At 35.3% G+C, this 23948-nt stretch overlaps 2 protein-coding genes across 6 annotated transcripts; both read right to left on the bottom strand.

Moving 5' to 3' along the window:
• Nucleotides 1-671: 671 nt before the first annotated feature.
• On the bottom strand, nt 672-6918 carry LOC133808646 (U-box domain-containing protein 4). Of its 3 annotated transcripts, none has more exons than XM_062245886.1 (6): nt 6709-6918; nt 5324-5382; nt 4677-4957; nt 3807-3923; nt 1518-3542; nt 672-956 (listed from the first exon to the last, which is right to left on the bottom strand). In XM_062245886.1, the coding sequence occupies exons 3-6, from the start codon at nt 4950-4952 to the stop codon at nt 897-899; spliced, it is 2478 nt and encodes an 825-aa protein (XP_062101870.1). In that variant the 5' UTR covers nt 4953-4957; nt 5324-5382; nt 6709-6918; the 3' UTR covers nt 672-896. The 3 variants fall into 3 exon arrangements, with proteins under 3 accessions (XP_062101870.1, XP_062101869.1, XP_062101871.1); XM_062245885.1 differs by having other exon boundaries at nt 5324-5518; nt 6709-6917; XM_062245887.1 differs by lacking the exon at nt 5324-5382.
• Nucleotides 6919-7772: 854 nt separating this feature from the next.
• LOC133808682 (aspartic proteinase CDR1-like) lies at nt 7773-13090 on the bottom strand. Of its 3 annotated transcripts, none has more exons than XR_009880506.1 (13): nt 12564-13090; nt 12331-12451; nt 11806-12233; nt 11527-11683; nt 10929-11011; nt 10743-10839; nt 10468-10540; nt 10032-10238; nt 9689-9813; nt 9479-9580; nt 9301-9398; nt 8947-9178; nt 7773-8165 (listed from the first exon to the last, which is right to left on the bottom strand). XR_009880506.1 is itself a non-coding variant. In XM_062245888.1 (12 exons), the coding sequence occupies exons 1-12, from the start codon at nt 12857-12859 to the stop codon at nt 9001-9003; spliced, it is 1965 nt and encodes a 654-aa protein (XP_062101872.1). In that variant the 5' UTR covers nt 12860-13089; the 3' UTR covers nt 8740-9000. The 3 variants fall into 3 exon arrangements, 1 of the variants encoding a protein (XP_062101872.1); XR_009880500.1 differs by having other exon boundaries at nt 7773-8174; XM_062245888.1 differs by lacking the exon at nt 7773-8165 and having other exon boundaries at nt 8740-9178; nt 12564-13089.
• Nucleotides 13091-23948: the final 10858 nt, after the last annotated feature.

The raw sequence follows: 23948 nt of genomic DNA on the forward strand, positions 1-23948 counted from the left end.
GATATTAGATAATAATAATTAAAAAAATAATGTCAGGAAAAAAAAAAAAAAAATTTGAGAACAATAGAAAATTATTAAAAAGTGATGTTCTCAAAATTTTATGTTTTTTGTAACTTTGTTTTTAAAAATTGTTTTCTGAAAATAACGCCAAGCATCCCAACTTATTTTCAAAAAACAGTTTTTAGCTTTTAAAAATAAAAAATAAATTTTAGTTAAAAATTTTGAGAAAGTTTCAAATTCAGATATATTATTTTTAGAATTAGATATATTTTGACGACGTTATAATATTTTTTTGTAAATAAATTTTTTTGTAAGTAATTTATATTACATGCATATTATTGTAAAGATACCTATAATTATTAACACCCAAAAATTAAACGATTGTTTGATATTGAAGATAATAATGAACTAAAAAATAATAAAGGATTGATAATAAAGATAGGAACATTTAAGTCATTGACTGGCAAAATACTGTGATATTTGGTATTGGCGTAATAAAAATGTTCAGGATTCCCCAATAAAAAAAAAGAAAAAAAAAAAGAAGGGAAGCATGATTAATTAAACTGCCATAAATGTAAAATCTCAATAATCAATAAATGAAGCCCTACTTCGTTAACGCATACAATAGACTAATCACCTAGACAAAGCTCACTAGAAGACTAAGACTAGACTCGGTATAAGATTTACTCCCACCTTCATTAATATATAATAAAGTATTTTACAAGACTCAATCACATCAGGTCATAAATAATTTTTTTTTCTTTCACTTAACAAATCATGTAAATTACACAAAATAAGAACACTTCCATACGACTTATTTGCACTGTCAAATGTACACAGTTTTATGGAACTTAAGTCAAAACCTCTGGTTACACCAAGGACCGTAGAAAAAGTACTCAACCTCTTCCTGCATTACCATGTCGATTGTTTCTAAAGTAGCTTAGAAGTGCCTGCGCCTGTAAGCAACAAGAAAAAAGTATTAGTAATAAATTTTTTTAAAAAATCATGAAAAGAAAGTAACTGGGTAATGCCTACCAACCTATATACATGCATACATATGTCGTAAGGTTTATACTTTTTTGAACTATGTGTTTTGTCCCATTACCTGTTTAGACAATGTGTTTTGACAAATTATTTTTTAGATCCTATATTTTGTAAAATAGTTAAAATAGAACCCTAAATCCGATTTTGATCAATGTTTTCTCAACTAAAATCACAAATAATTTACCAAACTAACAATTCAAAACAAAAATAAAATCATTCTGCTTAAAACTATATTGTTATATTTAATTTTTTCTTAATCAAAATTGAGTTTTTGGTTTTATTTTAACCATTTTACAAAGCACAGGTCCAAAAAGTAATTTGTCAAAACACAAGGTCCAAACAGGTAATAAGACAAAAATGTATAAAGCTATGTAATAAGACAAAACGGTCCAAAAATGTATAAAGCTATGTATTATACAATATATACATATATATAAATAATATAAGTACAAATGTTACAAGGAGCAGCATACCTTTTCTTTGGCCCTTGGAGTGCCAGACTGTGACAATGCCACCAAAGGAGGAACTGCTCCTTCTTGCAGTACCATGTTACAATACCGACCACTATTTGTGCAGAGTTGTAAAAGAGCAGCTGCTGCATTCTCCTTCCCTCTAGCAGAGCCCAACTCAACAACCTCAACCAAAACAGGGATCCCACCTTCCTGACCGATTGCGGTTCTTCCTTCGGGGATTGTTGCGAGATTCGCCAAAACAGCAACTGCTTTGTCCACCATGCCAGCCGCTGGATCCATCAGCTCCACTAGGTACTTTACAGCACCAGCTTGAACAATCCGAGCCTTGTTCTCATGAAATATTGACAAATTAAATAAAGCTGTGGCTGCGTCTTTCTTTCCTCTGGGAGTTCCATTCCCCAATAAATCAACCAAAGGCCTAATAGCTCCAGACCTTCCAATCCTAACCTTGTTATCCTCGATCACTGAAAGACTAAATAGCGTGGCAGCTGAGTTCTCCTTTGCCTCGGGGCTCCCAGTTTCTAGGACATGAATTAAAGGTTCAATTGCATTGGCACTAGCAATCGCAGTTTTGTTGTTGTCATTAATTGACAAATTCAGAAGTGCTGTAACTGCATTTTCCTGAATTTTTGCATCTGCCGAACGGAGCAACTCAACCAACAAGTTAATGGCACCACAATTTGCAATAACAATTCGATTGTCCATATTATTTCTGGCAAGTAATCGAAGTTCTGCTGTTGCATCTCTTTGAGTATCAACTGAATTGCCTTGTAGATCCTCAACAAGCTTCCGAACTTGAGTTTCAAGGCCAGAGAGATCAGCTCTTGTTTCAGCAACAGGAGAAGAAACTATTCTTGGTGCAAACCTCTCAGATGGCCGGCGCCATATTGTTTGGCTTCTAGATCTCACTGGAAGCTGAGGAGCAGCCTGTTGCTCTCGGTTCACATCCCCAGAAGCATCACTGCTGTACCCTGTCATATTTGTTGAATCGTGTAGAGTCTCACTAGCATCACCTGGTCTTTCTTGTGAAAAATTGGAATTAGAAATTGTGCTGGAAGCTGACACAGTTCTATTATGTCTCTGAGATGGCTCTCCAGCTCCAACAGAATTGCTAAATTCTTTTCTAGATGGCGACGTAGAAGGTTGGCCAACTGAATCTGGGCTCTTTTCTTCCGAGTTTGTGGACCTGTCCTCAGAACTAGTCAGTGACATTCTTGAAATATCTAAAACCTGCCCATTTCCAGTGATACTGGGCAAGGAACCTTCAGATGTAGAACGGGGATGCAATGGAGAACTTCCTTCTCGATTATATATACCAGATGAGCTTACGTTTCCACTAGGTGATCCCACAGGCCGAGTTAACTCAGGTGACGTTGGTTGGTTGCCCCTTGGATGAGAAAAAACAGGTGTTTCTTTGGTTGAACCAGACTCTGCATGCCCCAGAAGATGTGATGGTTGATTTAGACCCATAGATCTTACAGGATCAGGCAGCTTAACATGATTTGATTCGCACCAATTTACTATTAGAGCCTTGACAGTATAGTTGGTTATCAAATTGGTGTGAGCTAGAGTTTGCCTGGTCTTAGGACATACTGTTAGACCAAGATCAATCCAATTCTTAATAAAAGCCCGCTCATAGGTTTGACCTGATGCCACAATCACAGGATCTGTCATTAGCTCAAGTGAGAGAGGACAGCAGAAATCAGGAGGTATTGGAACTGGGCTGCAGCTCTGGGACTGCTTTATGGTAATTAATCGCTCATGCATGCGGGTTACAAGAGCAATCATCTGATCAATAAACTCGACTTCATCAGTCTTTTCAGATTGCTCAGCATTCTCCTTCAACTTTTCAAGTGCTACAGCCTCTATAAGAATATCTTGGTTTGACCTCAAGCTAAGGCTCTCAGCGATCTTAACTAGGATCTCTGAGCTGGGTCCGCCATTCTCCACTTGATCCTTTATAGCTTCTTTAAAAACTTTTGACATTTGTTCATTTCCTATATGCTTAATTTTCTGTATGCAGTGCTGCAATCAAAATCATACAGAATTAGATATTATAAGAGAGATTGATCCTCACCTTGAAACTTAAAAGTCCACTGAATAGGCTAAAAAGAATTTCTTTAACATCCCAAAACGTATGGGCTTGATAGTTTAACAATCAAACAGAACGAATTTTCATCTTAATGTAACTAAACGGGCAACAAGCCAGAGAAATTGAAAGTTATGCACTAGCCATGCCACGTTAAGATATTCAAATATAAATAGCACAATTAATATCTAGTCTGCTACCTCAAGAGACATTGAATCCAATTCATCAGGGAGACCTTGATGAGAAGACTTCAGCAGCTGGAAGATGTCCAAGCTAGACGTGCGAATCTTTAATATTATTGATTCAATTTGTAGTACCTAAATAATCATTTGAAAGAGAAAATGGTCATATGATGTAGCTTGAAGCTTTAAACAAAATGTAGCTTTCTCCATCTCTATTAGTATAGAACAACATATAATGATTGCATGCAACTGATAAATTGCTTTAGAGATGGAGAAATAAGTGTAATTGACAGTTTGACACTACGATTAAGTCAAGTTCTTTATTCCTAAAGCAGTGCTTCCTAAATTAGAACCCTGAGAAAGTGTCAAGTAGAATTATACAGTCACTAAGAACACAGTAATTGAAAATCCCCACTATTATAGTGCAGTCATTTCTCCACAACTGCTACTTTCAGTAACCATCTAATACTGTCACAAACAACCTTCACTTCAATATACCACAATTTCTTGTCAGCTATTGGCACCACCACTATGTCATGTTCAGCATCTATTTAGTAAAATGGGAGCTCCGAGATTAAAAAACATGAACAACAAATACAAGAATGGAAAGAGACAAATAAAAACAGAAACAAACTAATAAAATATACATTATAAAAGACAAATTAAAAGTGAAGAAATAAGAAGTTTCAAGATCAGATTAGAAGCCCAAGATATTTGCTGGTTCCTAAGCATGAAAAACACCTACTCTGACCAAGCACATAATCAAACCCATGGTGCTTAAGCATAAACTAACCATGAGAATGCTGTCACTATTATGTCTAATTTTCCTTAAATGAATGAGTACGTTAACTGAACCATTCCAATTGCCAAACAAAAGTTGCAACTTACAAAATAAACTTTACTTGACAATGATTGCCAGTTCTCAAACTGTTCCCTCAAATCATCAACCAAGCAATTCAGGTCTTCGAATGACTTTTTAAGTATTTCATTAGAAGTTACTTCAGAGTCGATAATTGCATCAAGTATTGTCTTCAGCAACTTTAATATCTCTTCTGCCCTTTGGTGATACTTCAGAATTGGTTCTGAGTGTATGTTATCACGAGATGATAAATGAAAAAATGAAGAGATATTATTAAGAAGCGCTTTTAACAATGATATCTCCATCACACCTGCGTCAATATATCAGAGACGTAAATGACCCATAAAAGAAAAAGTAATATCAATAATGCTTTACAAAAATAGCAAAAAAAAAAACATAGCATATAATTATAATGACCATATCACACTAAAACAACAAAAGGTCAAACTGAAAATATCTACAAAACATAACAACTGTTGGAAGAGTTTGGGTGGGGGGGTAGCACTAATGAAAATGCATCACCCATGTCAATCATTAAAAACTGACTAAAGCATTTTCGTGAAATACTGACTACTAAATCTTGTCATATCACTATCTGACAAGTTCAATAAGAGAAAATAGTACATTCAAAGGAATTTACAACAAGTTTTTCAGGTAACAAAGGAATGAATTGTACCTTTCTTCAGCCCAAACCTATAGCTTTAGAAACCAGAGAAATCTTCTCTCATCCTTATCCTTGAGAAATACAAAAACAATATACAAAAGAAGAAAAACTCTATTCAGAATCCCCCAAGACAAAATAATGAATCGTGGCTACCAAGATATCTCCCACACTAAAATTCCTGAAGTCTAAGATCTATTAGTGCAAATCCTGCACAAACCAAAACATCAACTTATGAATTACCAAACATACCTTGGAACTGTATATGGTAAAGATTTCATGTTATAAATAAAAGCTTGAAAAAAAACATGTTTGAGATTTCAATAAGAAATGAGAATATTTGGTTTGTCCATTTGAAGACAGCCAGTAGAATATCCACTATTCTCTAAGCAGCTTGATCTTAAGTTCCAACCAGGACAGTGCCTGCTTACAGAATGTTGCTTAGTGAAGAAAAGTGAGAACAACTAGTATCTTACCGAACTAACTACACTGACAAATTATCTAATCTCTTTTAAGAATAAAGTTAAATAATTGAAGGTGAAGGTGAAAATATTGTCAGTAATCTCTAACAATTAAGGCAAACCACTACTTTGTGTAGCAATCTATTTGAGAACAAATGAAATCCTCTCTTAACTCACAAATTATTCTTCTCTCTCTGTAAAATCGTCTAAGCTTCCATGCAACAATATGTAACTTCACCCCTAAGAAAGATTCCTTTTGTGTATCATATAAACAAGCTTTTTTACCTTTTTTTTTTAATTTCCCATTTCCTTTATTTAACTGCAATTTAGTACATTTGAGAAATCTCTTGCAGTTAAAAAGTAAAAGACAAACATTTATGAACCGCAAATGGCATGTGCTGTAGATTCTTCATAATTCATTTCTAACCCAAGTAACATGCTCCAGTTCCAATTATTGTATCCAAAAATTGGAGCATAGGATCTCAAAAAAACCACGATTCACGGGCATGACAAAAGAAACTCTTTTATGCAAAACCCAACCGAGCAAATTCACTACAAACCCATGTTATAGAAATTTCCCAAATACTAAATTCATTATTTGAATCAAATGTAACATTTCTAACCCAAAACAATCAAGAGGGATTGTTCAAAGTTCTAATTCCGACTAACCCTTAATGAGATTCAAACTAAAGCACATGTAACCTACCATACATCTACAAATTCAAACCAAATTGATTCACAATTAAAATTTGAAAAACAAAAATTGACCAAAAAAAAAAAACTCGATCATTCTGAGCCAAAAAAGAAAGTATTGAAAGCGTAGAAACAAAAGTCAAAAATAAATTGAGCAAACAAAAGGAGGAGGAGAAGAAAAATCCACAGCAAAGATTAAGAGGAAATCAAAACCCTAATCCGATCAAGCTGAATAAGATAAAGTACCTGAATGTAGGGAAGAAAACGGAAGCAAACGAAGCTAAGAAGAAGTCGTTTTAGGCAATCTGTTCTCTGAGACCAAAGATAACTAGATTTCGCTTATTCTCAGCTAAGTTTTCCTCCTTATTTTTACTTTTTTAATTTTGATTTTTCCACAAATTCTCAGAGGATCATTCTTTTCATTTTGATTTTAATTTTATATAAATATATACTAAAAAATATTAAGTTATTCTAGAAAGGAAAAACAGAAAAGAAAAAATTATAAAAATTATATATTGGGCATTATATGCCACGCCGGGCAGTACTAGTACAGGCCGAATACAGGGACATTCTCGTCATTATGTAGCTTTTATTTTGTAATAATAATTATTAAAAATAATTATAGGGTGCTTTTTCTGTTATTTTTTACTATTGAAAAAAAGTTTCGGATTTATTAGGTAGCCGCCAAAAGGCCGGTTGGACCTTTATATTTCAACTAATAAATGGAGTCGTTATAAAAGTAAGTATAGTTTAAAATAACATTAACTGTCATAGTTCAATAAAATTCATGGTATTTTTATTTGTTCATCTTTTTTTTTAATAATGTTTTTTTATCTTTTAATAGGAAACTTTGATTAGAGATTATAGTATTGACAAATTTTGAAGACTTTAATTTAACTGGTCAATAAACATCTGTTAAAGAAAAATGATTCACTAATGGCAACTACTATATATATAGCTGTTGTTGGATTTTTAATTAAACCTAATCTTGTTGATATAGTAATAAATTTGCTCTTTAATAAGGTGGTAAATTACTTGGTTTCACTTTTATCCCAACCCCTTTTAAATGACTGTGTCTAGACTATAATATGGTTGTACCCAATTACTTAACTTTAACCTTTTTCTTTTTCTTGCATTAGGTGGGTCTAGTTATTTTGAATATTTGACTCAAGATGAAACACAACCAAATTTAACCCAATCCCAAATATGCGAATTGGAACTATTTAAAAATTAAGTGAATTGAAAAAGATGTACTAAACTAATCACTGCATTATTCAATTTAATTACGATTGGTATTGATATCAAAAGCATTTCACACTTCAACGGCCATTTTTCAGATTCTTCCACGGCTGCAAATGAATTTAGATTTTTAAAATGTCAAACTCTCCTACATAGTTTCGGAGAAGATGCATTTTTTGTTCATATTCAGAAATTAATAACATAATACTAGAATTTATCGAAGCCAAACATATATACCCAACTAGACATTGAAAAATCAAAGAACAACAAAGCGTCAAAGGCTGTGAACCAAAATCAAAAAGCTTATACAAGTCACATGCAATCAAAAGCAGAGTCAACGAGCAAATGGCTGGTTGGGTCACGTAGCAGCTTTTGCCGAGCACAATGTGCTCGTTTTCATAACCCAGTTGACTTTTGTTTTGGGTTTAAGGGGTTTGACAACATCAACAACACCACCCACCAACCTACAACAACTGCCTTTTTTGGGTTACAAAACCATTCCATCATAAAATTTAAAAGTGACAATAAATTTAAAAGAAACATGGGCATGTTTGTAATTATTTTGTGCTTTTTGTTTTCAAAATTGTGTTCTCAGAAATGAGAACAAAAAACTATTTTGGTAGTTTTAAATAAATAAGAAGTGTTTGGTTAATGTTTTCTAAAAATAATTTTTTAGTTTTATTTTTTTTAAATATTAAATAAAAAATTAACAAATATATTTACAAAGACAAAAATATTTTAAAATTTTGTAATAAATAATAAGATAAAATAATTTAAAAGAAAAAATTATGAAAAATAAAAAGTGAGAAAGTAAGGAAAAAAAATTTGAGAACAACATAAAATAACTTTTTATTGTTCTTAAAATTTTCTGTTTTTTGTAACTTTATTTTTAAAAATTGTTTTTTGAAAACAATACCAAACACCTACACTTGTTTTCAAAAAACAATTTTTAGCTTTTAAAAACAAAAAACAATTTTTTAGTTAAGGTACCATACACACTCATAGTATTTACAATAAAGTAATAAGTAAAACCAGGGATAATAAGTGGCCTTATTGAGCAAACTGTTGACTCACCTGTATGTTACAAGAATATTCACATACACATTTGGTAATGCTTACAAATTCATCATGTGCTTTTTTTTTCCATGACATACTACTACTCCTATCTTGGTTGAACAAACATCTCAAAGCAATGGAACTAAAGAATGATTAGTATTGACCAAACAAAAATATTGAATGACTTACATATATGAATCAAAAAATGAAAATGTGCCCACCAAGCAAAGGTAGCTACTAAGTTCACAGTGGCTGGAGTTGGAGTTCTTGCTCCAGAACAGCTGAATTGACAGCCTTATAGGAAATGAAAGCCTGTTGTCGGCGTCTCCAAATAAACCACATACCAAAAGCTGATAATCCAATAAATAGAGTAACAAAAATTGCTAAGATGACCACCAGATACTCTTGATGCCACCATTTCCTGAATCATAGAATGACAAGACAGAAGGTGCTTCAGTGTCTTCAGTCACCCAAAATAAAAAATTGCAACCTGATATTCAATTTGATTTTCATAAAATTGCTTCAAGAAGGTTGTTAACATACCGTTTTACCTTCGGTACAACATTCCATCCAACAAACTTATAACTGGAAAAGGTAGCAGGAAGTTGTATACCATGTTCAGCAAGATGAGCAATGATAGTCTGCAGGAAGAATTATATTATTAAAAAAATAGTTAAATCTTCTGCAATTACAAGTAACAACTCCAAAGATTTTAACTTACCACTGCAGCCGTATTAGAGATGAAATCAGCAGACCCTGCTGGGACAATGGCCAATCTAACGAGGGTATAATTTGCACTGGATGTAAAGTTCAATACTCGGACCTAAAATCAGGCAAAGTAAATTACTCAACATTTTCACAAAACAGCACTTGTATACATTAGTTTCTGAATTTTATCATGCACCCTGATCCAGTATGGTGTCTGTCTAACCTGTGAAATATTAACATCTAAAGCAGGAGCGATGTATTCAGCCAGTTCTGTGATGTGAGGCTTTAAATCAGTGTAGCTAATGTTGAATGACATCTCGAATGTTATTTTTCCAATTTGTTGATCCTCTGCCGACCAAAGTTATAGATATATCAGAAGGTGAGAAATTTTCCATCCAAATGGATGAGAGGATATATTTTAAAAGCAAAATGTAGGATAAATAAAGATTTTTGTGACAATACAATATGCCAAATCAAACACCTCAGAAATTAAAGAAACTAAATTTTGTTTTGACTCAGAGATGGGGATTATTTCCAAACAGAAAAGAAGTTTGCAGCTGACAAACCTGGAAGGACATAATCTGGTGCCTCATTGGGAGCCAATGTAGGTGATAATTCTGTACTTGAATTCTTCTCATTAGGAGTTGGCCCCATTGCTGGAGGAGAGCCAGAGATGTGAAGCCTTTCCCATAACTCAGAACAATTAGTTTTCCAGAAACCAATCTTCGAACGCTCACGGTCATACATCACAAGGGTATTTCGGACAATGATTCCTATTATAAACAAATAATTAACATCAAGATGACCAATAGTATTGCTAAAAGTACATACCAGGACTTTGGTATTTAGAAAAGTTTTCCAAAAAAGAAGAAAATATTCGTAGCAAGGATTAGAATCGACACAAAAAGTTCACTTGGCATAAGTATATAACAAATTTATTTCAATAAAAAATAGGACACCAGAGAAAAAAATCAGAAGGCGTCTTTAAAAAGAACAACATACCCCCTATAAGAGTGGTTGGATCTCTTCCATTTGGAAATATACCCAAGCAATATGCACCACGGACCTTTGAATGCTATACAACAAATAACCATCAAAATAAGATTACAAAAGAAAAAATACCTATGAATTTTAATTAAGGAATGATAAAATTATCAGAACTGCACTTATTTCTGATTAAGATCACCGGATGTAGCACATAGTTGTTTACAGAAACTTCCCTATTAAGCTTTCTTGCAGTAAATTGAAAATGATAACAGAAAAGGTCTATCAATTACCTGGAACAAATAATTTTCAGGGGATAGTGACAGTTTTTGTCCATTGCCAAATACCATACCAACCGCAGGAAAATTTTTTGTAAGTTGGGAGACATCGCTGAAAAAAGAGTTTGTTAAAGCTGTTAATCACACCATAGAATTATTTTTACAATTGATAGAAGTACTTTTGTGTGCTTTTGATAATACCTTCCAGCGCCAGAAAAACATATATCATTATAATTTGGGTCAGGGCCACGAATCTTCTTGAAAGATTGCAGTTCCTTTATGATCTACACCAAGCCAAACAAGGAGAAGGAAAAGAAAACGCTTAAAATGTGAGAGTTTGATTCGTGAATTGAAAAGTTTTCAATGATACCTCTCGAACTACTTTTACTACTAAGACAAAGCTAGTCTCTATTTGGTCTATACACAGTGGTTTTAAACCAGCAGAGTCACAGGACATACATTTTCCTCTATTAATCAAAATTTCATCAACCACAACCTCATTAGTACAAAACTCAGAACAAGAGTCGCTACAGTATTTAAAATCATAAAATTCGAGATTTAAGCAGGATAAATTATAGACTTATAGTAATTGGTGAAAATAGACCATCCACAAAACACCCCCCAAGAGATTTAAGAGAAGAGAAAGCATAGTCTTTGGGAGCCTAAAACTTCTAGCAAATGACCTACCCCTCATGATTAATCCTTAAATGCCTTATTATGTTATACCACATACAAAGGCAACTTAGAAAGAAAAAATAAACTATACCAAAAGAAAACAGAGGAAGAGGAAGAAACTTACAGCATCTTTAAATGGTATAAATGCTGCATCAGGCAGGTAAGCATACGTGGTACCACTATCCAGGATCGTCCCATGTTTCCCATCAAACACCACTGGATTTATAGGCAATTGCTTTCCCGCAACATGAATCTCCTTCAAATCTATGTTGTAATATGGACTGTTGCCATCCCGAAACTAGAGTAAATGCGTGACATGTTTCAATGGTATTACTATTCAGTAGAGAAAAAAAAATTGCTTTTTTTTCATCTACATGAAGAAAATCGTTGGTAAAATACATACCTTCGTACAGCATCAGAATCAGCAAAAACCATGCCCGGAGGTGGAGTGATACCGCCCAGAACCATGGAACCTCCACCAATATCCATCCCACCATAACACAATGAGAATGAGTCACTAATCACACCTCTATCCACGAGTTGGTCCACAACACTAAGGTCACCGCGGCCCAAGCCCATTATACCATCGGCACGTTGGCTGTAAAGGTCGCCAGTTTCCAAGTTTTCACAGCCAAAAACAGCTCTTTGAGGAGCAAGCGCACTCAGGTTCCCAAAGGATAGTACATCCTCACCAAGCACCCCACTGCTTGTACTCATCTCGGCGTATTGCCTCTCGTAAATGCATTGCGTTTGATCATTGTCACAAGTACAGTCGATATTGCACTTCACCGCTTGATAAGTGGTCGAAAGCTCCGGATCGAATCTGGGGTCCTGGTAAAAACAAACAAGAAATAACATTTTTACAAAAATAACAATAAATAAAAATCAAATGGGCGAAAGGAAGAGGACCCATAATTTGAAATTTCACCTGGTGTCTTCCACACTGATCGCAAGTGGAACAGGGTACGTACGTAACAGAGCTTCCCGTATCGACAATGAGAGCAAATTTCTGAGGTGGCGTTCCGATCCAAAGCCGCGTGGTGTAGTACCTTTCAGAACCAAAGTCACGAAACAAATCTCAAAACCACAGTTTTCATTACCAAATTTAGTTTTTTCTATTTTATTTCCTAACATGAAAAAATTACGTAAAAAGTGATATACCCATTAAGGAGGAGGTCGTCGTGGAGGCTCATGCGAGCATTGGAACGGTTACTGGCACCGGATCTCTGGAGGTGGCGATGTGGATTGAAGGAAGACGAGGAGGAGGAGTTCTGGGGAGAATCAGAAGAAGAAGAATAGTGGTGATGGAGAGGTAAGAGGAAGGCAGTGCGTGCCTGCGCGTTAGGTGGACGGAGGAGGCGCGGAGTGGCGGGGATGGCGGAGATGCGAGCGAGTCGAAGGAGAGAGAGGAATAGAAGGAGGAGGGTGGTGGTGAGATGACTCGGAGACCGCCCCATCGAATGAGTGGCTCGGATCGGACCGAGTTGGAAGTGAGTCAGATAGAGAACCAAGGTAATGCCGGAGCTTAACACGGTGAATTCTCTTCAACTTTAAGGAAGACGACGAGGGAGAGAGATGAAGCAAAGGTCATGCTTTTTTCTTTTTTTTTTTTTTGTCAAATATAACAATAAATAAATAAATAGTTTTCCTATTAAACTCTGTTGTATTATGTGGATAATGACATAATTTCGGAGATTTTTTTTTTTTTTTTTGAGATAAAATAATTTCGGAGATTGAAGTTAGGTTTGTTGTAATGTCAACTGTTATAATTATAATAATAAAATGCTAATGCTGATGCTGAAAGAAGAAGAATTGGATCATCCGACGTCGTTTTTAGATGCATTCACTTGTTTTGCCACGTGTATTTTTACTTTCTTAGTATTTGTATGTACTGCTTCGAATATCCCATAAATATAATCATAAGATAAGAGCATCGTTATACTCCCATCAAACAAAACGACAACTTGTTGGGCATAGATTTTAAAGCTAACAAAAAACATTACTTGAATGAATTTCCAAAAAATGATTAAGATGTGATTGGTTTATGTTGCTTGAAAACAAACTTTATGTGTTTTTAAAATTTGGATGGATTAGTTTTTAAAAAATAAAATAAAATAAAATATTATTCTAAATTTTTAAAAAGGATTATGTGAGTATTTTGACATTTTTAATATTTTTTTTAAGAAAATAACCAATTATGTTTTTAATGTTAATACATTCAAATTTTAATCTGACCAGGCATTAGTATGTTTGAAAACATTTCCTCAGTAATTAACAATTATTTATTTTTGAGTTTTAATAAAAATAATTATATTTTCCAATAAAAAAAACAATCTTTTATAAACATGTACTTTTTATTTTAAAATATAGCTTTTTGTTATTAATAATTATTTATTATATTAGATACTTAATATGTATGATTTTAAAATATAGCTCACTAAATATGTACGATTTCAAAATACAAAATATCAAATGAGTATTATTGTAAACACATGTACTAAAATAATAATTTACAAAAATACAGAGTATTAAATTGTTACATGTCCTATAACATTTAACTTATAATCATATTTCTTCTAATTTTATAAATTATTATTAGTTATTATATTTTTATAATAAAATATATATTTTCACAAAAATTGTTCTATTCAAATTTTACATATTATCATTGTGAGAAGAACTTTGAAATTATAGATATTTTTAATTTAAATATTTTTAAGTAAAACAATTATCATAAAATATATTGGGAAGTTTATAAAAGGGAATATACTCATTTGGTACCCTGTGTTTTTGCAAAATATCATTTTAGTACCCTATGTTTTCAATAATGCTCATATGGTACCCTATAATTTAAAATCGTACATATTTGGTACCCTAAACTCAGATTTGATAGATAAAATTTTGTCAATATGATCAAACTATCATCAGTTATATGTAATTATGTAATTAAATTTAAATTTGTAACTTACATAATTGACAGCAGTTTGATTAAATTGACAAAATTTTATCTATCAAATCTGAGTTTAGGGTACCAAATATGTACGATTTTAAAATACAGGGTACCATATGAGTATTATTGAAAACAGAGGGTACCAAAATGATACTTTGCAAAAACATAGGGTACCAAATGAGTATATTCCCTTTATAAAAATGCCTAAGATTTTATTTTTCAAACACGAAAGAAAATTACATTAGGGTATAATCGTAAATACAATTTTTTTTTTGTAAACAAAATTTGTAACAATATTTTTTTGTAACCAACGTTTACAAGTTTATAACCAAATATTATAATTTTGTAAATAACATTTACAAACAAAATAGAAAATTATAACAAGCAGTAACAAACCTGTTATCCATATTTTTGTAATTTCTATTAAATTTCGTATTTTTCAATTTTTTTTTTAATTTACAGTGTTATGTGTAATTTTTCCAAATATATTAGCAAGTACTCTTATGGTTTAAAAAATAAAATAGAGGAAATTGCATATTTTATTGCTTTTTATATATTCTTTGTAAAAATATGGTTTTTTTTTTTAAATAATTATTTTACGCCTTTTTTATTAAAAATTTTAATATAAATTGGTGATTAAAGTTTTTTTGTTAATTAAAATTTTTAAATTGGGAGGTTAATTTTGTCATTATAATTATATTTTTTTTACTTATTTTTTAAAATATTTTTGTTTTTTAATATTTATTTATTATTTCAATTTTTTTTTAATTGTTATTTTTATAAAACCGAATTGTTTTTTTTATTAAAATTATGTTATATAACTATTTTTATATTAAATATTACTATGATTTTTTTGCAAAGATTTATTTCGTAATATGAATTATTTTTATTAGTTTTTTTTAATTTATTGTATATATTTTTTTCTTTTTTTTAGGCTTTTATTATACATTTTTTCCATGTCTGGATGTAACCAGTTACTTGATTACTTTTACCTTTCACGTTTCCAAATCTGATTTTTGTTTCTTTCTAAATCTAAGTTAAATAATAGACGTATCATAAGGGGTAACCAGTTTCCTATATTTACAATAATATGGGAAATTGATTACCTAGAAAATCTAAAATTATACATATATTAAAACGTGATGATAACTAGTTACTTATCTTAAATTTGGAGAGAAAAAACATGATCTGGTCTTAAAAGTTATCGTAAAAACTAAAAAAATAAACTATTGAAGAAAAAGAATAACACTTTATCAAAAAAGGAAGAAGAAGAAGTTATATTTTATGTAACATAGGTAATTGGTCACCTCAAAAACCTATAAATATATATATATATATATAAATAAAAGAACGTGAAGGTAACCAGTTACCTATCGCATATTTGAAGATTGAAAGAAGAAAAAATAACAAATAAAAAAAATCAAACTAGATCTAATCTGCAACAAGATAAGAAAAAACTATATTTGCAATAATATGAGTTATTGTTTACCTAAAGCACTTAAAAATTTAGACATGTTAGTGATTACTTTCCAAATATGAAAAAAAAAATAGATTTGGAAAGAAAAAAAAATCAGTGTAGGAAATACATATTACAAGATCTTGTTTATTTTCATATAATTCACATATTATCAAACAAACATGCAAATTCCTAGAACATGGTCCTATGAAATTGACATAAAAACATAGTAAAGTTATTAGAAACTTACATTGCACAGCAAAAATGGAACAACTACTTCCTTGAGGATTTCTAACTCTTGAAGTCTAGTAGTACCAGAGTATAATCAAAAACCTGAACAGGATCAGCAACACAATCCTCTTCACCAAGCATTTGATCAACCTAGAATTGGTGTGGGCTTGTTCTCAACACATGAGATAGAAATCTAGAAGAGAAGAATATAGAGTAGCTATAAGAGTGTAATTCTAGGGTTTTCTATGATTGAGCACTTACCAAAACTTTTCTTCTGTCATCTGAAAACCCTAGCCATAACATTCTATTTATAGACACATCCATGAGCTTATTTTCTTAATTAAATTAATTAAAAAATAAAACATAAATAAAGTCCTATCATGGTTGGGCCAAACCATGTGGGTTGGGTTCATGATGTGTTATAAATTTAAGGCCCAATGAACTCAAATTCAAGACTCTTTTATTTATACATTTTATAATTAATTAATTAAATAATTAAATAGTTATTCAAATTAATTATTTATAATTTGAAACTTGATTTAATATTATTTAATAATATTAACACCAATATTTCATTATTAATAAATATGCTCAATAATTTACAATAACTCTCTTCGTTTCTCTAATTCATAATTCACGTAAATATCACAAAATTGACCTAGTCAATTCGATATTCTAAATTGGTAATTAAATCATTTAATTGAGACATTCTAGATTATTTATTCAATGGTGATGCGGGGACCATGGATCCATGAAATTAAGCTCCAATAAGTTATTGTGAATTTATTTACGAATAATTTTACTACATTATTAACTCCTTGTGACTCCACTACTATTGAATTCATAAAACGATTTACACCAAATGTAAATACATTATCAATTGTTACAACAATTACCGTCATTCAACCCTCTCTAGATGATCTACTAATGAGACGGGTGCTAATTATCATTTTACCCCTTTGTTGTACCATGAAATTAGCACGAGTTCAATTACTCAGGTCGGGTACAACTGGCAGATGAATATGTGGAAAAATAGCCAAGTAGAATATTTGGTTAATAGTGATATGAATAGCTCGAGTTTGGGGGCTAGACATCATGATACACAGGTTATTATCATATCGCCTCTCAAGATAACAATTGAGTTCAAGACTTATAATAACCAAATCCAACTTTGAGCGCTCTGGGCTTACTACGAGCTAGGGTTCAAATAGTCATTGAACACAAGCTCGTGTGAGATATTCAACCCGTGGAAACTTGGACATAACGCATACTGAAGGAGATTCAGAGACTCCTTATACGCTCATTAATGCCCAGGTTGTATCACATATCTATCATTTATTATCCGAGATAGCAGAAGTATATTCTATTATGTTATCACATCATATCCCAATGTAAATGAGAATAATTTGTATTAAATAGATACCTTATTTATTCATGCGGTTACCCAAACCTGTCCATGAAATTCCCCTATAAATACTAGGAATTATGGTGTAACGACCCGAATTTGCTAATCGGGCTTAGGGCCTTGATTAGTATGCTTGGAGGGCAATAAATGATTTAATATGCTTATATGTGGATTTATGTGAATATATGATTATGATGCATGTTTAGTTGAGTTAAATGTGCATGTGGGCTCCGTCTGGATATTAGGGGCATAAATACAATAAATGTTATATATATGTGATATGTCTGTGCAGTACGATCCGAGACAGTCCTGGGGAGCGGTTAGCCAGAAAGTCACAACAGGGTTGAGATTTGGACTCGGGGCGAGTCCAGGGGTAATTTGGGTACTAGGTGTTATGGGGTTACTGGGACATGAAAATAAATATTTGGAGATATATTTGTGGATAGAATGTCTAGGCGGGAATATTGGGGAAATTTACCATTTTGCCCTCGGGGACGTTTTGGTACCCCGAGCCTTGAGGTAACCACATAGACTAAGTTAAATAAAACAAAGGAAGGAATTGTTTAGAAGACTTAGGAACCGACTTACATCCTCCCAGCTGAAGATAATCCTTATCTATTTTTCTCTTTCACTCCCTAAGACAAAACTTAAGGAAATTTTGGTGGAAACTAGCTTAAGCAAGGAATTGGCTGAGGAAGCTTAGGAGCATAAAGCTTGAGGATTTAGGATCAACTTCTGGGATTGAGTTCAGCAAGGTAAGCTCTAATTATTGGGATTATGTTGAGAATTGTTGCTGGTTTGCTAGAGTATGCATATTAGTTAAGCTTAATCTGTGTTTGGGTATTCTAGTTGGATTTTGGAGCAGATTTTGATGGGGTTTTAATGTTGATATTGAGCTTGTATGCATGTGTTAATTATCTGGGTTTGTTAAGTAGGCTTTGAATGAGTTAGCTTAAGGAAAAAGGTAGGGAAGAAGATGGAAAATTCTGGGTTTGGAGGTGAGAGCCGCGGCCCTAGGAGGGGTGTGCCGCGGCCCGCGTGCGCGCGCGGCCATGGGAGGCCGAGAGGATTCATGCGCGTCGCGCCGCTTGGTGGGCGCGCCGCGACCCGTGTGGGTGTCAGTGAGATGCTAGCCTCTGTTTTTAGGCTAGCCGCGACCCTTAGTGCCAGCTTGTGTTTTTAAGGGTGTTTAGGCTTGGGAACTCAATGGTTAAGGCTCGGGATGGATTTTATCACCCGGATTGATAGAATTCAAGGTCCTGGAGGTTAGAGTTATGGCTCAAAGTTATTTAATGGATTAGAAATTGATGGATGGATATGGTTATTGTGTTGTGACTAGGGTTTCAGCGAGGCTCGAGCTAGAGGACTGTGCTCGGGACATCAGTGCTTGGAGAGCTCGGGACTCAGGTAAGAAAACCCTTGTTCCCATAGAGCTTGTATGCAGGGCTGAGCCCAATGTGCTTGAATAGAACTGGTATGCAGGGCGGAGCCCAATATGTTTGAATTGCAGGTCGTGACCCCTAGACTGTATCTGTTAGTATTTTGTACTTGTTTATTATGCTATGAGTGATATTATGTGAATGATCGGCAAGAGCCGGGAACGGTGTAGGCCGAGATCGGCAGGGGGGCCGGGAACGGCGTTAGGCACGTTGAGTGCAAGGCCGAGTACGGCAAGGGGCTGGGAGCAGCGCTGAGCACGTGGAGTGCGAGATGCCAGGGCGGGTCCCTAGAAGGATACCTGGGATATCCTCACGGCGTGGTCCGCGAACCCAGGGCTTGGTAAACGCTTGGGACGGCTAGGCCGTATGCGTTTAGCCCGATGGTGCCCTGTTTATATGCTTGATAAATGTGTTGCATATGTTATCTGTTTGTGGGTTTTCTTACTGGGCTTCGGCTCACAGATGCTCTGTGGTGCAGGTAAGGGTAAAAAGAGAGTCAACCAACCATGAGTACGGCAGGCGTGAGGCGGCGTGTACATGTTTGGCCAGCCTGGCTGCCACAGCCAGAGGATTTTGGGAGATGCTTGTAAATAAACTTAAATTTTGTCGTTTAGTCGACTTGGTTCAATTTAAATGTTGTAAATATTTCTAAACTGTATACTGGGATCCCAAGTGTAAAAATTTTGTGATTTTTGTAACGACCCAAATTCGCTAATAAGGCTTAAGGGCCTTGATTAGCGTGCCAGGAGGGCATGATGGGATTATGTGTGATTTTAATTATTTAAATGCATGGTTATGATTTAAAGCATGTTATATGACTATTTGTTTATCTGAGATGCATGACTATGTAAGTTAGTGTGCATGTAGGCCCAGATCGTGTTAGAAGGGCATAATTGTAATTTTGGACATGATTGGGCGTAACTGTATTGATACGTGTTGATTGTTGAGGCCACAGTGGTATGTGGATGTATCTGTGCTTTGTGACTCGAGGCGATCCCAGTGAGCAGGCTAGCGGAAAGTGTTGACAGGAATTTATACCCAGCTCGGGGCGAGCCTGGGGGTATGAACAGGAATTCAGAGAAATAGATTGAGATTTATTTTGATGATGGGGGATAATTATTTGGTGATTTATCAGGTATTGGGAAGCAACGGGAAAATATTAGAGACACTTGAGGATTAGCGGGAATTGGGTGAATGACTAAAATGGCCCTACTTGAACAAAAGGATTTAGAATTTATAGGGAGGGCGTTTTGGTCATTTGGCTTTGAGATAGGTTAAGTGAGGTTTTATACACTTAGTGGGTTTTGTAGAAAAGGGTATAGGCTGAAAAGAAAGGAAGGAAAAGAAAGAAAGAAAGAGAGAAAACAGGGGGGGTTTTCTCAAGGGTCGGTTTGTGCATTTTTGCACCTTTCCGCTCCATTTTTCTTGGGGCAAAGCTTAGTGGAGAGCAAGGATAGGCCGAGCATCAAGGATCTTGGGTTAGACTTGAAGATTTGGCAAGAACACATCAATGTTTGAGGTAAGTTTTAGAGATTTTCGGTTTTAAGGGTTTTGATGGTTTAAGCTGTGTTTTGAGCTGAGTTGATGGGAATTTTAGGGAATTTCTGGGCAAGCCTTGATGAGGAACAAGCTAAGGAGGTCTAGGGTTGATTCAAGGTCGAAATTTGCAGCAATGGTATGATTTCTAAGACTTTATCTTTGTGGTTTGCATGAATTTCTGAGTTTAGGGTTTATCATGGTAGATTCTGAGTTTTGGGTTGCTTGGGCTTGGGATTGAGTTATTGGGATGCTTGGGATGAGTGTGAGGTGTTTATCAGCTTGATTTTGGGTTTGGAAAAGGTTTGGGGAAGTTTGGTTTGAGATTGGTTGGAAGAAATCGCAGAAATGCGATTTTGGGAGTTCTGGGCTGCAACTAGCGCTACAGCGCTAGTCAGTGGGCGCTGTAGCGCTAGTCCCTGTTTCTGGGGGGTTGCATTCTGCTTGTAGCGCTACAGCGCCCTCTTTAGAGTGCTGTAGCGCTGCACTGTTCACAAAGGTGAATTTTGGGTTTTTGATGAGGGATTTTGACCTAGGGTTCGGGGCTTGTTTCCGCCACTTTGTTTTGGGGATTTGGGACTTCCCGGGGGCTCGGGATTGGTCCCGAGGCTAGGTATTCGGACTTGGGGTTCAGTGTTGACTTTGACCTATGTTTGTGCCTAGGTGTGCGCTAAGGCTCGTGTGGGATCGTGCTCAAGGAGTCAGGTGATCTAAGCTATTGAAGGGAAAGGTAAGAAAACTATAACATCCGAGGTTAGGGCATGGCCCCAGATTGTATTATGTGCAAATGTTTAAACCTTAAATGAATCATGATGTATGTGAATGATTATTTCGAATGTACTATATGTGTGATTATGATGAAATGAGCGGCAAGGGCCGAGTACGGCGTAAGCCGGGGCGGCCGTGGGCCGAAAGTAACACCTAGCACATGGGATGCTATAGTCAGGGCGGGGCCCGGTGGATACACGTGTTATGCTATATTCAGGGTGGGACCCAAGGGATACATGAGTTATCCTCGCGGTGAGAACCGATACCCCAGGCTTTGGTAAGGCTCTGGGGCGGCTTGGCCGTGTTTGCTTAGTCTAATGATTGACTTGTTTATTTGTGGATTATCTGTTATGATAACTGTATACATTGCATATGTTATGTTCTGCATGAGTTTTCTTGCTGGGCTTCGGCTCACGGGTGCTCTGTGTTGCAGGTAAGGGCAATGACTGAATCAACCAACCATGAGTACGGAGAGCGTGAAGCGGCGCGTACATGTTCGCCCTGCCCGACTGCTTTGGTTCGGGGTTTATTCGAAAATGGCTGTAATAATCTATGATTTTATGATTTCTTAACTGTAACCTTATTTCAAAAATGTAATTAGTTTTCAAACCTTATTTTGGGATCCCAAATGTTTAATAATAGAAGTTTTAATGAAACGACGCATTTTCAAAGATTACAGCCTTAACTTTTAATTAGTCACACTTTTGTTTCAAAACCTCGGTTAGCGAGTTCATTGCACACTGTTTTGTCTTAAAAACTCACTTAGTAACGGCTCTAAGGAAGTAGGGCGTTACAATTTTCTATGGAAATTGTTATTTCTAGAGTTTTTCCTCTATTTATGGCTTAATTACACCTTTTGACCTAAAACCTCGATTAGCGAGTTAAATGCACGTTTTAAACTCACTTAGTAACGGCTCTAAGGAAGTAGAGCGTTACATATGGACAGGGAAAGGGAGGGACATTTTTGTATTACTAAAACTCTGCAAAAATTGAGAGAGAAAAGTAATAATATTGACTCGAGGACTAGGTAGATTTTAACCACTGAATCACGTAAAATTTGTGCATGTTTGAGAGAGTCTAAATTATTTCATTACGATTTATAATTTAGTACTAATATACTTGTTTAATTTCTTAATACAGTGTTGGCGAAAAACTGTGTCAATAGTTTGGTGCTTTCATTGAGAGGAAATTAGTGTTTCACAAGTTTTAGTCGACATTCATCATGGTGTTCACTCGATCGATGCATGATAATGAAATGGAACAGCCTAGTGGGCAGGAGGCCCATCATACCACTGTTCCCAATGAAAGGGGCCTAGATGTTCAACAACGTCTTGGGATACAACCGGTGGGTCGGGACAACGCTGTGAGCTCAGCGTCACTCCCACCAAATCCTAATCCAAGATACTTGACTGTCGTCAAGATGGAAAACACCCAGTTAATGAGCCATCTCGCTAGGGAAAATAGGCATATCAAAGAGGTCTTGGCTCGGTTACCCCCTCTTGCAACTGACATTAATGTCAGAAAGAGGCAAAATGGGTCTCATAGGTCCCACAGGAATAACCAGTCTAAACTAAGTCGTTCTGCCAAAACCACCACTCCGAGTTTTGTGCCTACGGAGCAAAACCACCAGAGTGCTCAGCCCTTTAGTCATCACAGGGGTCATCATCAGCATGACAGTCGGTTGGTAAGGACTGCGACTGTGACAGTCAGAATCCCGTGATCCGTAAGGGGAAAGACCGGGTAAGTTGTGCAATCCCACATCGCCTGGGAAAGGTCAAGTGTGATGATTCTAAGACTGTGTGGGTATGGGACTACACTGTTGAAGATGGCTTAAATAGATTGATGGGTACTACCTGTATCAACAAGATGCATCTTCTTTTCGGTAGCCCATCACTTGAGAACTCCAAAGTTAAGCGTGCTTGACCTGGGGTAATCTAGGGATGGGTGACCTCCTGGGAAGCTTTCCTAGGAAGCATGTGAGTGAGGACAGCATGCTGAAAAGACTCGTGTTGGTTTGTAGGGCCAGTCATCATTCTAGAAAGCAACCATAGTGACGTGGGGCGTCACAGCGACCCCCAGCTTTGTGCCTTCTTCACAGATTCCAAGAAATGCCCACAACAACCCGCAAGAAGGGTTGGGACAAGCTCACGAAGGCAGAGTGCTCCAGTGAATCCTCCTATGCCACGGTCAGAGCCCCAGGCACAGAGAACTAGGGACGTTGGAATGGAGCCGAGGCGAGCTAATTTAGTTTGTCCCGATGGAACGAGGATAGCCTCGCCAATAAGGCATCCTCTGTAGCGATCCAAAATTGCTAATAGGACTTAGGGCCTTGATTAGCGTGTCGGGAGGGCATAATTGGTTTATATGTATGTTTAGATGGTTAAATGCATGACTATGTGACATGCATGATTAATATGATTATATGAATATGTGATATGCATGTTTACGAGTATTAGATATGCATGTGGGCCCTTTATAGCTTATAAGGGCATATTTGTAGTTTTTTCCCGTTGAGGGCATAAATGTGATTATATGTGATAAATGGTTGAGACCACATTATAATGTGGATATATTTGCAGCATATGGCTCGAGACGGTCCTAGTGAGTGAATTAGCGAAATAGTCACAGCGGGGATTAATACTCGGCTCGGGGGGAAGCCTAGGGGTATTTTTGGGAATTTAGAGAATAATTTGGGATTCATTGGATATTGAATAGAAGTCTGAACCCACTAGACACCAAGGAATCCTCACGCTTTCTCTCT

Source organism: Humulus lupulus, chromosome 1 (assembly GCF_963169125.1).
Source record: "Humulus lupulus chromosome 1, drHumLupu1.1, whole genome shotgun sequence".
Taxonomy (NCBI): Eukaryota; Viridiplantae; Streptophyta; class Magnoliopsida; order Rosales; family Cannabaceae; genus Humulus; species Humulus lupulus.

Coding starts and splice junctions, on each gene's coding strand:
- LOC133808646 (XM_062245887.1), bottom strand. CDS start 4,952: ATGGAGATATCATTGTTAAAAGCGCTTCTTAATAATATCTCTTCATTT. Junction 3,543..3,806: donor TGGATTCAATGTCTCTTGAG/GTAGCAGACTAG, acceptor TTTTGATTGCAG/CACTGCATACAGAAAATTAA. Junction 957..1,517: donor CTCCAAGGGCCAAAGAAAAG/GTATGCTGCTCC, acceptor TGTTGCTTACAG/GCGCAGGCACTTCTAAGCTA.
- LOC133808682 (XM_062245888.1), bottom strand. CDS start 12,859: ATGGGGCGGTCTCCGAGTCATCTCACCACCACCCTCCTCCTTCTATTC. Junction 11,012..11,526: donor TTATACCATTTAAAGATGCT/GTAAGTTTCTTC, acceptor GGCTTGGTGTAG/ATCATAAAGGAACTGCAATC. Junction 9,581..9,688: donor TAGATGTTAATATTTCACAG/GTTAGACAGACA, acceptor GCCTGATTTTAG/GTCCGAGTATTGAACTTTAC.